Below are 13,973 nucleotides of genomic sequence, written 5' to 3' on the forward strand. Positions count from 1 at the left end.
ATAGGATTGGGCCTAGACCCTATTCACTTAGAGAGTCCAAGATCTAAATAAGATTTAGATCTGGAAGCCTCCTAATTAGATTATGAGATGGTTGATCTAATCTGTAGATAAGATAAGGGTTATCCCTTATCACTTAGAGAGACTTCTAATCAAATATGATATGGGTTAACAACTCCTAATGGGATTAGGAACTGATCCCTTTGAGATTATAAAAGGAGGAGGGGGCGGCAGCCTTTAGACATGCAAGCTACACACTCCTATCTTCAGAGCTGAAATCACAAGAAGAGAGAATTCTGCACCCTACAAATACTCTGTTGCCGCCTCCTTCATATAGCCGTCGCCTCCAGCAGTTCGATCTCCAGTTCTTGGGAGAAATCAAGATTTGATCTTGATACCAGTCTTTTGGAGAAAATATTGGTTGGAGCTGTATTCACACGCCATCCAGTTGATTTTTGCGAATGGTCAAGTTCTTTTGGAAGAACACTACTGATTCTGCTCCACCCTGCACTGCGCCATCTTCAATGGGAGCAGATTTTGGATCCTTCCTTGGGCGTGAAAACCTCCATTGGGAGATATTGCTTCTCTGTATCAGGTATTATCCCTCCCTTCTCCTTTTGGTTCATATCTGGTTCAATTTATGGTTCAAGAATGATCCTTGAAAATATGATTTTCTAAATAGGGAATTCGATTCCCAGTTGAAGGGAGAGAAATTTTTTTTGAAATTCGCCCCTTATTCCGCATTCTTTGGGTGCCCATGTGATGGATATCCTATCCCCTCAGTGGTATCAGAGCCATGGTTCAAATCTTGAACCATTCTGTTTCAGATCTGAACCTACGCAAATAGGGAGAAGGCGTTCTACCCAATTTGCGCAGATATGGGTTTTGGGAAATTTGTTCCCAAAATTGATGGAAAAATTATCTGAAATTAATTTTATATAAATCTGATTATTGTTTAGAATAGTTCTTTATGATTTTCTTGATTTATGGGCTGTTCGTACAAGAGGAGATCGAATTCTGGATTTCTATTTTTTTTAGACTCAATGTATAGGTATTCAATCTGATGTAATTATTAATAGAAATAGGATTTCTATTTATTTTTTATTTTTGGATCGAAGATGGCGGCGCAGAAAGGGAGATTTCACAGAGGAGATTTCGTAGATGGGAGACTTAGAATCTGTGATTTGTAGTTTGTGAAACTGCAATCTGTGATTTAACCTCTGTTTTGCAGGATGGATTGTGCGAACAACCCTGATTAACTGATTCTTGTTTTTCTTTCATCAGTTATTTAATTTTAGATTATTTTCTTGAATTAAAGATTTAATTAAAGATCAAACCTTGGACCCATTCGAACCAAGATTGGTTCAAACAATTTGGACCAAATCTAGGGTTTAATCAAGGCTGAAAGTCAACCATAATTTTCCCACTAATGGGCCTAAAGATTGATATTTAATTAAATGATTAATTTGGCCCAACCTGTAAAGGCCCAGTTTTAAATAGTTAAAACTGCTAAAAGCCCACTTCAAAGGATAAAGCTATATGGGCCGAATTGGGTAACCCTACTTCAGCCCATATACCTAGATAATATTAATGGTTAATATTATGTATTTAAAATGGGCTTCTAATGGGCCTTACAGATAACCAATTGATTGGATCAATTTATCCCTACATAAGATGTTTAGATGTGTGATGTGTTGCGTACATGGGCCATAAGTGCTTGGCCCATGCTCATTCGACAGTGGCTCTTACGTACACCATGGATGAATGCACATCATTGCCATGGTGTCCCTTTTGGTCATTGGATGACCTCTCTCAGTGGTGGGCCCCTTACCTCATCAAGAGGTTACGTGTGGAACCCTAGCCGATTTAAGGCCCCCCGAAATCTGGCTTTATGAAAGTCAGTGGGAGCTAGTTTGGTTTGACCTAAATCAAACTAGGGCATAATTATTTGTTCCCTCCAGCTAATATGAGTGCAAGTGATAGGGAGATTCATAGGCCTTCCATCATTAGCATGAGGATGGGTCCTTCAGTGATGAGGAAACGCACCAGAAAATGCGCTATCCATTTGTTGTTGGGCTTGTCTAAGTGTTTCATAAGATGATAGGGGCATCATAGACCGATGTGGGAGGGGCTTCACTAGAAAATGGGAACTCTCTCATGGTACCTTGGCGTTCACGAATATGATGGGTAAACACTCACTGGACAAAAAGGTTTACCTGAAAATGGTTCTCAACCTTGTCTGACAGAGGCCAAAGGGAAAACCCATATGATGTGTGGATATGATCATTCACAGAAAGGTGGTGGGGTTATGCAGCTGAAATAGTTGGCTCCATGCACCCTATGTGATTTCCTACATTTCCAGAGACAACTCGTAGTCTCCATCACTGAGAAAGGAGGAAAATCTCAGAGATGAATAAATGGAAATGGATCGTAGATTAAAATCCAAATCTATGAAATGAACATGAATCAAATTAGGTTGTGGATTGATGTTTGCTCTTTTATCAAAAAATGGCAAACGGATCTTTTGCAAAGCTTCTTCATGACAATAAGCTTAAGGGCCCAAACTATGCCGACTAGTACAGGAACCTTATGCTGGTACTAGCTTCTAAAAAGCTAGACAAAGTGGCAAACAATCCTGCCCCGGAGCGTCCGGGCGACATGGCTTCTGAGGGGTAAGAAGTAGAAGAAAGACAAAACATCGGATGTGTGTCACTTTTGCAAGAAGACCGGGAACTGAAAATGGAACTGTCCTACCTACTTGGAATCCAAGAAAGGTAATTTCGAAACTTGTGTTATAGAAACCAATTTGTTGGTAGTTTCTGTGTCCTGGTGTATTGACTCTGGGGCTTCAACTCATGCATGTAACACACTGCAGGGGTTCAAGGTAAGCAGAAGGCTGAATGAAGGAGAAGTCACTCTACTTGGGGACTACTGCAACTATTTCAACCATGACAATAGGAACTGTGGAGTTAATTTTTAGAGAAGGAAAAATTGTACTGAGAGATTGTCTTTATGTACAAAATTTAAGGAGAATTTTGATTTCTGTCTCAAAACTGTGTGCAGATGGTTATTCTGTATTCTTTACTAATACAATTACTATTAAAAGAAATAACAGATTCATCACATACAGGGAACTGGAGAATGGTCTCTATGTTCTACATCCTTCTCTAGAAACTAACATAACTGAAACTACGTTGGCTGAAATCCCCAAGAAGAGAGCCTGTGATACAGTTAATCCCACGTGTCTGTGGCATTACCGACTTGGCCACATCGGTGTTGACCGAATCACAAGGTTGGTAAAGGATGGTCCTTTGGATTTTCTAACTATAGAAGATCTTCCCACCTGTGAGCCTTGCCTACAAGGCAAGATGACGAAACGACCATTTAACGGTAAGCCTGAAAGATGTACAGGCACACTTGACCTAATACATACTGATGTATGTGGTCCCCTGAGTGTTAGGACATGAAATCAACACGTGTATTTCATCACCTTCATAGATGATTTCTCACGATATGGTTACGTGTACCTAATGAGACACAAATATGAATCCTTTGAAAAGTTCAAAGAGTTTAGATAAGAGGTCGATAAACAGTTACAGAGAGAAATTAAGGCCCTTCGATCAGATCGAGGTGGCGAGTATCTCTCTGACGAATTCAGGGACTACTTAAGGGACAATGAGATAAAATCACAATTAGCTCCTCCTGCTAAACCACAACCTAACGGTGTTTCAGAGAGGAGGAATAGGATCTTATTTGATATGGTCCGGACGCTTCTCATACACTTTGAGTTACCCACATCTTTTTTGGGGTTATGCATTAGAGACTACGATTTACGTGCTGAATCGGGTTCCAACCAAATCATTTTCGAATACTCCACATGAACTTTGGACTGGAAAGAAACCAAGTGTTAGACACTTGAAGATTTGGGGTTGTCTAGCACACATTAAAAGAACAACTGCAGACAAGTTGGAATCCAAGACCAGTCGTTGCCTATTTGTAGGCTACCCAAAAGGCTTTGTAGGTTACCTTTTTTTTTACCCAAGTGAGCAGAAAGTGTTCTGCAATTGAAATGCACAATTCTTGGAGACCGATTACATCCTGGACACCCATCGTCAAGAAGTTGTTCTTGATGAGGAGAGCTCAGGAGCAGTGGGAGATGTCCCACAAGTTCCAGGTAGTGACCAACCTAGAAGATCCACTCGGGTATCCAGGCCACCAGTCCATTTTGGTTATGACCAAGATAGTTACCTGGTGGAAACCTTGACTAGTGAGGAGAATCTCGTGTCTTACGCGGAAGCTATATTGGACATAGATTCCCAGAAGTGGGTAGAGGCCATGAGAGCAGAGGTGGACTCAATGGAGACAAATAGAGTCTAGACTCTAGTAGATCCACCCTCTGGGGTAAAAGCAATCAGTTGCAAATGGATTTACAAGAGGAAGAAGGGCCTCGATAGTAGGGTTGAGACCTTCAAAGCTCGTCTGGTGGCGAAAGGGTACACTCAGAAACAGGGCATCGATTATGAGGAAACCTTTTTGCCTGTGGCCATGCTTAAATCCATTAGGATTCTGCTAGCTATAGCAGCATAATATGATTATTAGATTTGGCAGATGGATGTCAAAACTGCTTTCCTGAATGGAGATCTTACTGAAGATATCTATATGCAGCAACCGCAAGGCTTCATTACTGCGAGTCAGGAAAACATGGTATGTAAACTTAATAGATCCATTTATGGACTTAAGCAAACTTCTAGAAGTTGGAACATCCGTTTTGACTCTACTGTCAAATCGTTTGATTTCGAGCAGAATCCGAATGAACCCTATGTTTACAGGAAGTATAGTGGAGATAAGGTTACCTTCTTGGTTTTGTATGTAGATGACATTCTACTCTTTGGGAATGATGCAGGAATGTTAACTACGGTGAAAGTATGGCTTTCACAGCAATTCTCCATGAAAGATCTTGGAGAAGCCTCCTATATACTGGGTTTTCGACTCTATAGAGATAGATCGAAGCGGATAATAGGATTATTCCAATCTGCCTAAATTGACAAAATAGTCAAAAAATATAGCATGTAAAACTCCAAGAAAGGAAATGTTCATTTTAGGCACGGAGTCACTCTCTCCAAGAAGATGTCTCCCAAGACTCTTGAGGAGATTGATGGCATGAGAGATGTTCCCTATGCCTCTACCGTAGGGAGCATCATGTATGCCATGCTGTGCACTCATCCTGACATTGCTCAGGCAGTGAGTGTAGTAAGTAGATTTCAAGCCAACCTAGGGCAAGAGCACTGGACTACTGTGAAAAACATATTTAAGTACCTTCGAAAGACAAAAGAATTTTGTCTAGTATTCGATGGTAGCTCACTACAAATCCAAGGGTATACAGATGCCGATTTCTAGTCGGATCCAGAGGATAAAAAGTCTACATCCGGATATGTTTTCATGATAGGATCGTGTGTTGTTTCTTGAATGTCAGCAAACAGGGGTCCTGAGTAGCAATTTAATAGTCCTGAACCCAAGCCATGCGCATTGCCGTAAGTGAGGCTACCTTATGAATGAAGGTGTTCATTCCTGAATTTGGAATTCAGCACATCACCCATTCCACTGTTGTATGACAACACTGGACCTACAGGAGGATGATATTAAGAGGTAGCATCAGTGGAGAATGTGGTAGACCCATTGACTAAGCAACTATCACAGAAAGTCTTTGAGAAATATGTGAAAAGTATGGGACTCTAGCTAGTACCTGATTGGACCTAAGTGCAAGTGGGAGCTCTTAGACATTTTTTATGCCCTTAGCTTCAATCAAGATGGTGTACTTTATGAATTTATTGTAAATGAATAATAGTGCATATTTTATTCATGTTCCCTTGGTATGTTTATGTGTAATACCCTTAAACTGGACACATAATGAGACTCATGTTAGTTTAGAATGTTCACATCCAGTGGGTCGATCTGGGGAGACCTATCCTGATAAGGCTGACACTGTGGTGCCACCAAATCGGTTGGGGTGGCCTGTCTCAACAGCCAGGGTGAGACCCTAGGCACATACAGTGTAGGATTAATTGAATCTTTGAACTGGACCAGATTTCCAGTATTGCCTTGGACCTTGGAGATTGATGGGCAAAGCTGGAAAGTTACAGTTGACCCCTAGACTCGATTATGATACTACACTAGGTGTCAGATTGGGCTGTCTTTGATATACCATTCAGTGAAATCCTTAGTGGGGGTCAAAACCTGGGTATGTTGGGACAGTCTGAGAATTCATCTGAGTGGGTGATCATAGTGACATGATCAGCCCCTTTGTCGGACAAAGGCAATGATCGGGGATGCACTCTCACTAATGGAAACCAAGACTACCGGCAGCCGATTTCAATCGTTGAGATTTGTTTTGCAAAATATATTTTATATGAGATTTAAAAGTATATATATATATATATATATATATGGTTTTGAAATGTTTGCAAGAAGGTTTTAATTCCCGGGATCCATACAAGAAGAGAGTGCAACACTATTCCTTGCAGTCGAGGTAGAGGTCCTCTCTTGTCGGGCAGTGTATGATCATTATGGACCGAGAGGTTAAGTGTAAGACCATTGACGATAATACCTGATGGGCTAATCATGCATCTGTCCACAGTCCCTGGGTGTTGCAAGGTGGCTTGGCCCAGGGACCACTTAGGGTAAGTGTTGGGCCCAAAGAGCCCATGAGATGGGTTTCAGGGGGTGCACTGTCCGTAACAGTGTATTCGGCCAGGCCTTGTAACAAAGGCTGGGGCGAACCCATGTGGCTGATGTGTAGATCAATGTTAGGGTCCCATGCCATACAAGGAAGGGGCGGCAGCCTTTAGACATGCAAGCTACACACTCCTGTCTTCGGAGCTGAAATCACAAGAGGAGAGAATTCTGCACCCTACAAATATTATCTTGCCGCCTCCTTCCTATACCCGCTGCCTCTAGCAGTTCGATCTCCAGTTCTTGGGAGAAATTAAGATTTGATCTTGATACCAGTCTTTTGGAGAAAAGATTGGTTGGAGCTGTATTCACACGCCATCCAACTGATTCTTGTGAAGGGTCAAGTTCTTTTGGAATAACACTGCTGATTCTGCTCCACCCTGCATTGTGCCATCTTTAGTGGGAGCAGATTTTGAATCCTTCCTTGGGCGTGAACACCTCCATTGGGAGATATTGCTTCTTTGCATCAGATATAATCCCTCTCTACTCCTTTTGGTTCAGATCTGGTTCAGTTTATGGTTCAAGAATGATTTTTGAAAATATGATTTTCTAAATAGGGAATTCGATTCCCAGTCGAAGGGAGCGAAAAAATTTTTGAAATTCGCCCCCTTGTTCCGCATTCTTTGGGCATCCATGTGATGGATATCCTATCCCCTCATCCTTGGCCAGTTCGATCTGATCGAACTACCTCTGTATTGGGTTGTGCAGAGAAGCTATGATATAGCAGCGGGCCAGGGAGTTCTTTTCCTCCCACTCAAGGTAGTCCCTTTTGCGGGCCTCAGAAGCCCGATCACCTAGATGCTCCGAGGCGGGTTTTTTTGGCAACTTTATCCAGTTTTTTAGAAGTTAGTACCAGCATGAGATTATAGTACCAGTCAGCGTAATTAGGGCCTTTAAGTTTGTTGTCATCAAGAAGCTTGGCGAATTGTCCATTAGCCATTTTCTGGTAAAATAGCAAGACGTTAGTCCACCACCTAATTTGATTCATGTCATCTACATAGATATGACTTTTAATCTATGTCCCATTTCCATTTGTTCATCACCGGGATTTCCCTCCTATCTCAATAACGGAGACAACGACAATTATGTCTCTTGGAAATGTGGGAAATCACATAGGGTGCATGGAGAAAACTATTTCAACTGCAAAACCCCACCACCTTTCTGTGAAGGATCATTTCCACTCATCATATGAGTTTTTCCTTTGGTCTCTGTCAGACAAGGTTCAAAGCCAGCTTTATGTAAACCTTTTTGTCCAGTGAGTGCTCACCCATCATATTCGTGAATGCCATGGTACCATGAGAGAGTTCTCATTTTCTGGTGAAGCCCCTCCCACAATGGGTTATCCCAAGGGGTTCAAGCTCAGCCAGTGGTTGACTTGACATCAATTTCCCCACCTCGACCTTAGTGCCATAACCACATTGAAGATCACCAAGGAGATGGCCATCGAAGCTACCAAGGATTCGGACTCTGAAGTGGAGAGTGATGATGACCGACTTGATGACGAGGAAGAGGATACCGGTGTTGTCGAGGACCGTATGGAGTTAGATCCTCCTACCGAAGTCTCCAATAAGAATGAAGAGCCCCAAACAAATTGAAGCCTCTTTTCTTGGACCCCACCCTCTTTTTGTAATGCTCAATGTTCTGAGCCTCCGAGCTCGGTTAATTGTAATCTTTCTCTTCTTCTCCTTTTTTTTGTACTTGAATTTCTTTATCAATGAAATACAAGTGTTTTGCAATCTTTGTGTGCAAGTTTTTCTAAGTGTAGATTTCTCTCGAGTTGGCGAGCTAAACCAAATAGGAGTGAAAACTTTTTCTAAGTATATATTACTCCTGAGATGGCGAGCTCGACACTAGTAGGAATAATTTAATCGTCATTGTATGTCAGGGCAAACAGACACTATAGGGTAGATACCTGACCTGTCTGTGCCTGGGTGACTTTACTTTGCCCATGCCAAAGCAACTGGGTTTTAAGCTGACTATGCTGAAGAGGCGACTATGACTTTTGTCGTGTCGAGGTCTATTATCATCTTGACACCAAGCATTGATCTACACATCGGCCACATGGGTTTGGCCCAACCTTTGTTACAAGCCCTGGCCGAATACACTGCTATGGACAGTGCACCCCTTGAAACCCATCAAATGGGCTCTATGGGCCCAACACTTACCCTAAGTGGTCCCTAGGTCAAGCCACCTTGTAACACCCAGGGACTGTGGGCAGATGCAAGATTAGCCCATTAGGTATTATCCTCAATGGTCTTACACTTAACCTCTCAACCCATAATGATCATACACTGCCCGACAAGAGAGGACCTCTCCCTCGGCTGCAAGGAACAATGTTGCACTCTTTGCTTATATGGATCCTGGGAATTAAAATATTTTGCAAAACATTTCAAAACCATAATTTATATACTTTTATATCTCATATAAAATATATTTTGCAAAACAAATCTCAACGATTAAAATCGGTTGACGGCAGTCTTGGTTTCCATCAGTGAGAATGCATCATCGATCATTACCTTTGTCTAACAAAGGGGCTGATCCTGTCACTATGATCACCCACTCAGATGAATTCTTGGACTGTCCCAACATACCCAGGTTTTGACCCCCGCTAAGAATCTCACTGATTGGTACATCAAAGACAGCCTAATTCGACACCTAGTGCAGTATCATAATCGAGTCTAGGGATCAAGTGTAACTTTTTAGTTTTGCCCATCAATCTCCAAGGTCCAGGGCAATACTGGAAATCTAGTCCAGTTCAAAGATTCAATTAATCATACATTGTATGTGCCTAGGGTCTCACCCCGGTAGCTGAGACAGGCCACCCCAATCGACTTGGTAGCACCACAGTGTCAGCCGTGTCAGGATAGGTCTCCCCAGACCGACCCACTGGCTGTGAATGTTCTAAACTAACACGAGTCTCATTAAATGTCTAGTTTAAGGGTATTACACAGAAACATACCAAGGGAACATGAATCAAATATGTACTTTTATTCATTTACAATAAACTCATAAGGTACATCATTTTGATTGAAGCTAAGGGCATACAAAACTATCTAACACCATAATGATGGACTCAGGGGTTCACTGTATTCAGCAGTGAATTCGGCCAGGCCTTATTACAGAGGCCAGGCCTTATAACACCATAGTGATGTTCTCACCTTTTTCTCGTGATGGTTGCTTGATACAGGATCAGTACAAAAGGAAAGTGAAAGGGAAGGGGCATAGGTTGGGCCGCCTGTTTGTGCTGAAGGTCAAGAAGCCTCAATCGGGGGCATCCTCAACTTTACTTAGTTCTTCTTTGTCTGATTCTATGTTGAGTTATAGAAATAATGTTTGGGATTTATGGCATAAACGATTAGGTCATCCATATTCCCCAAAATTAAAATTTTTGTTTGACTCTGGTTTGATTAAGAATAAAATTCCCCCTGTTGAAACTTTGGATGTTTATTCCACTATGTGTTGTTTGAGTAAAAGTCATGTTTTACCATTTCTTTATAAATCTGAACATGCCACTAAACCTTTCAAGATAATACAAAGTGATGTTTGGTCTGCTTCTATTACTTCATGATTGGAGTACAGATATTTCGTATTATTTATAGATGATTGTACCAGATATACTTGGATTTATTTTCTACGATACAAATCAGAAGTCTTTGGTGCATTTAAATTGTTTCATACTATGGTGCAAAATCGATTCAAGTGCAATGTGACTATCTTCCACTCAGATTCAGGGGAGAATATAGAGATAGAGACTTCTTGGCATACTTGAGAGGAGTCATGGAATTCAGTCTCAGCGCAACTGCCTAGAAACTCCACAACAAAATGGTGTAGCTGAACGGAAGAACGGACACATTCTCAATGTTGTGTGGACATTACTATAGGAGTCTCATACTCTAACTTCGTTTTGGGTAGAAGCATTCAGTACAGCCGTGTATTTGATCAATTTTCTTCCATCTTCTATTCTAGGCAACACCTCTTCCTTCCAAAAACTTTTTGGTTATCCCCCAGATTATACTAGCCTTCGTGTTTTTGGATGTCTTTGTTTTGTTCATCTTCCTGTTCGTGAACGATCTAAATTAACTACTCAGTCTGCAATATATGCCTTTGTGGGATATAGTCCTGACCACAAAGGACTTTGGTGTTATGATCCTGCTACTCGTCGTATTTGGATTTCTCGAAATGTTGTATTCAACCTCTCAGGGACTATTTTTCTCTTCCTCTTCATCCACACAGTTGAGGGTTTATGATGATGCTAGTTGGGTTGGTTGCCTTGACACTCGTTGATCCACTACTGGGTGGTGTGTCTTCATGGATGACTCTCTCATCTCCTAGAAGTGCAAGAAACAACAAACTTTCTCTAAGTCTTCCACTAAAGTCGAGTATAGAGTTGTCTTCTGCATGTAGCGAGATTGTTTGGCTGAAGTCACTTTTCATTGATCTTGGGATTTCTCTTCCTACTCCTATCCCTCTATGTGCCGACAACACTAGTGCTATCAAGATCACATCTAATCCAGTCTTTCATGAGAGGACTAAACATATCAAGGTAGATTGTCACTTTATTAGAGACCTCCTTGTTGCAGGCTCTGTATCTCTTCCTCATGTTGCCTCTCAAATGCAGATTGCCGACATCTTCACCAAGGCCATGACTAGGAGTCGACATCTCATTCTTGTGGGCAAACTGATGCTGATGTCTATGCATCAGTTTGAGGGTGAGTGTGAAGATATATCTTGATGTACATTATTAGAATAGTCCTTGTTGTACAGTATAATAGTTCATATTATTTTATTTGTTCTTTTTATCTTTCAGCCCTATAAAGGCATTCTTGTAACTGTACATACTTTTTATCTCTTTAATATAAAAGAGGCTCTTTGGGGTGGGGGTCGACTATTCTTGACATCCCTATATCTGTTTTCTTCTAGATCTGAATTCAGTTCACATGCATTAATTATTCCAAGGCTTAAAAGCCTAATGGTATATAGGAAAGCATACATAACATAGTTTTATTATTATTGCATAGTTAAACCAGCCTATCCAATGAAGGAATGACAGCTAAAACAATGAATATTAAGATATTGCACAAAACTAAGATCAGTATCTAACCTTCAACTTTGACCAACTTGTCAACCATAATGGCCTCATTTCCATATCTGAGCTTGACTGTACAATACCACGAGGTAGATAATCTACTTTCATGGAATCCTCCTGTGATTCCTACAGAACAGTGTGCCTTTTAGAAAATAAATAAAAATATAGATAAAAAGGATATAAAGTATAGACACGAATACAAACCCTGCAAATTGAAAGAAATCATAATCACAAAAGCAAGATGCCCAGATGCCATATATATGTACATGCACAGATTTCCCTTTTTAAGATCCAGAATAGAAGTATGAATATCCTCATATCAAGTTTCTGTATGTAGGAGATTCCTAATCCTCTTTTTGCAAATTACATATCAAAAAAATTGGCATGTGTCTACATCTAGAATCTTCTATGGATGAAGTGAATTTAATAGGTACAATGGACATCTTTTACCTTTTGAAGAAAAAAAGCACAAGGGAAAACAATTTTTTTTATCAGCAGCAAAGGGAAAACAATTGCCTATAAAAACCAGAATGGCCTTTTCACTTTGCCACATGGATATCATTTATAGCTAGACACCAAGAACTCGAAAAATAATTTTTCCCATTCATTACAGAAGGGACTGAATTTTGGCCCCCCAATAGTATCCCATAACAGAAGCATAAAAGTAGATGAGTTCTTCTATGTTTCTCATCTTACTGGAAATCAAACATGGTATGTGCCTTATAAGAACTCACCCCTAAAAGCTAGCTATTAGAGGGAGGGAACCCAGACATCTGTTATGTGCCTTAGGATAATTCACCCCTAAAAGCTAGCTATTAGAGGGAGGGAACCCAGACACATGTACACCCCACAACGGCATCCCATACTATCGATGTGGGACTAATGAATCATAACATTCCACCACGCTCCGCAGCCCAGGCGCTCATGCACGATGGCTTTGCATTAGTCCCCCTAATCCCAGCCGAACACTGTAATTCTGACGTCACCACCTGCACTGCACGATTGCAACTGGGAAGCATAGTGTAGGCTCTGATACCATCTGTTATGTGCCTTAGGAGAACTCACCCCTAAAAGCTAGCTATTAGAGGGAGGCATGTTATGTGCCTGCAACTAGCAACACCATGCCGAGTACAAGGTCAGAAACAGTGGATGATCGGATGGATCGCATGGAGATCCATCTGCACAAGACTACAGGAGACTTACAAGAAATCAAGCAAACACTAGCCCTGTTGATGACACAGATGGAGAAAAATTCGACGGAAGGCAACCACATGGCAACCGAGAAGGAAACAGCAGAAATCAAGGGGGCGGTCAGCATGGTTGGGCCTCAACTCGTTCAGAAAAATTAGATCTCCCAAAATATTCAGAGGAGGATCACATACCCTTGATCTTTAGGGCAGAAAGATATTTTGAATACCATGATACACCTAGCTATCAAAGAGTTCTTGTCGCTTCATTCAACCTGGAAGGAGAAGCGATCTTGTGGTTCCAATGGTTCCGGCGAGCCCACCCACAGGTTTCTTGGTCTGAATTCACAGAGGCTTTGTGATGAGATCTCTCAAAACTCAAACAAATTGTGTGAGAGTGGTTGGGTCAATACAGGGCCGTTTTGGACCCACTGACCTCCGTTTTGGAAGGAGAAGCGATCTTGTGCATCCATTTTGGACCTACTGACCTCCACCCAGACAATGAAAGTGATTGGGTCAATACAGGGCTGAGCAATTTCAGTTCTAATTGACAGTGGGTCATCTCTCAACTTTGTGACCCAAATGGCAGCCAAACAATTGGGCCTAATACAAGAACAGGTGTTGCCATTCAACGTACATGTAGCATATGGCAGCAACATCAGTTGTGATAGCATATGAAGAGGGGTCCACCTGAAGTTACAACAACATTCATTTCTAGTGGACCTCCATCCATTAGAGATGAGCGGAGCTGATGTGGTATTAAGTGTGCAATGGCTACAACAGTTGGGACCGGTTGTATGTGATTGGTCAAAACTAACAATGCATTTCTCCATTAATGGACAGAAGTATCATCTGAACGCGTGGCTAAGAGTGCTCCACAACAAGGACTAAGAGCCATCCTCAAGACTAGTTGTAGTGAAGGGCAAACCCTCCTATTGCATATGGGACTGAATACCAGCCCAGTTTTAACCAGT

The 13,973-nt window shown here is 41.4% G+C and overlaps 1 protein-coding gene across 8 annotated transcripts in view; it reads right to left on the bottom strand.

The window, feature by feature from the left end:
- Positions 1–13,520, bottom strand: part of LOC148877912 (chlorophyll a-b binding protein 13, chloroplastic-like) — a 37,165-nt gene extending 23,645 nt beyond the window's left edge. Inside the window, exons 1-3 of one of the 8 annotated variants that reach the window (XM_088946455.1) lie at positions 13,016–13,379; positions 12,547–12,916; positions 11,828–11,938 (exon numbers count right to left, since the gene is read on the bottom strand). In XM_088946455.1, the coding sequence (XP_088802581.1) occupies positions 11,828–11,920 (93 nt within the window). In that variant the 5' untranslated portion in view covers positions 11,921–11,938; positions 12,547–12,916; positions 13,016–13,379. Of the gene's footprint in view, positions 1–11,827; positions 11,939–12,508; positions 12,923–13,015 lie in introns of all 8 variants that reach the window. The other 7 variants (XM_088946448.1, XM_088946435.1, XM_088946466.1 and 4 more) reach the window with 7 other exon arrangements.
- Between the last annotated feature and the right edge of the window lie 453 nt (positions 13,521–13,973).

Source organism: Nelumbo lutea, chromosome 1 (assembly GCF_056320005.1).
Source record: "Nelumbo lutea isolate HS-2025 chromosome 1, American lotus-T2T, whole genome shotgun sequence".
NCBI lineage: Eukaryota > Viridiplantae > Streptophyta > Magnoliopsida > Proteales > Nelumbonaceae > Nelumbo > Nelumbo lutea.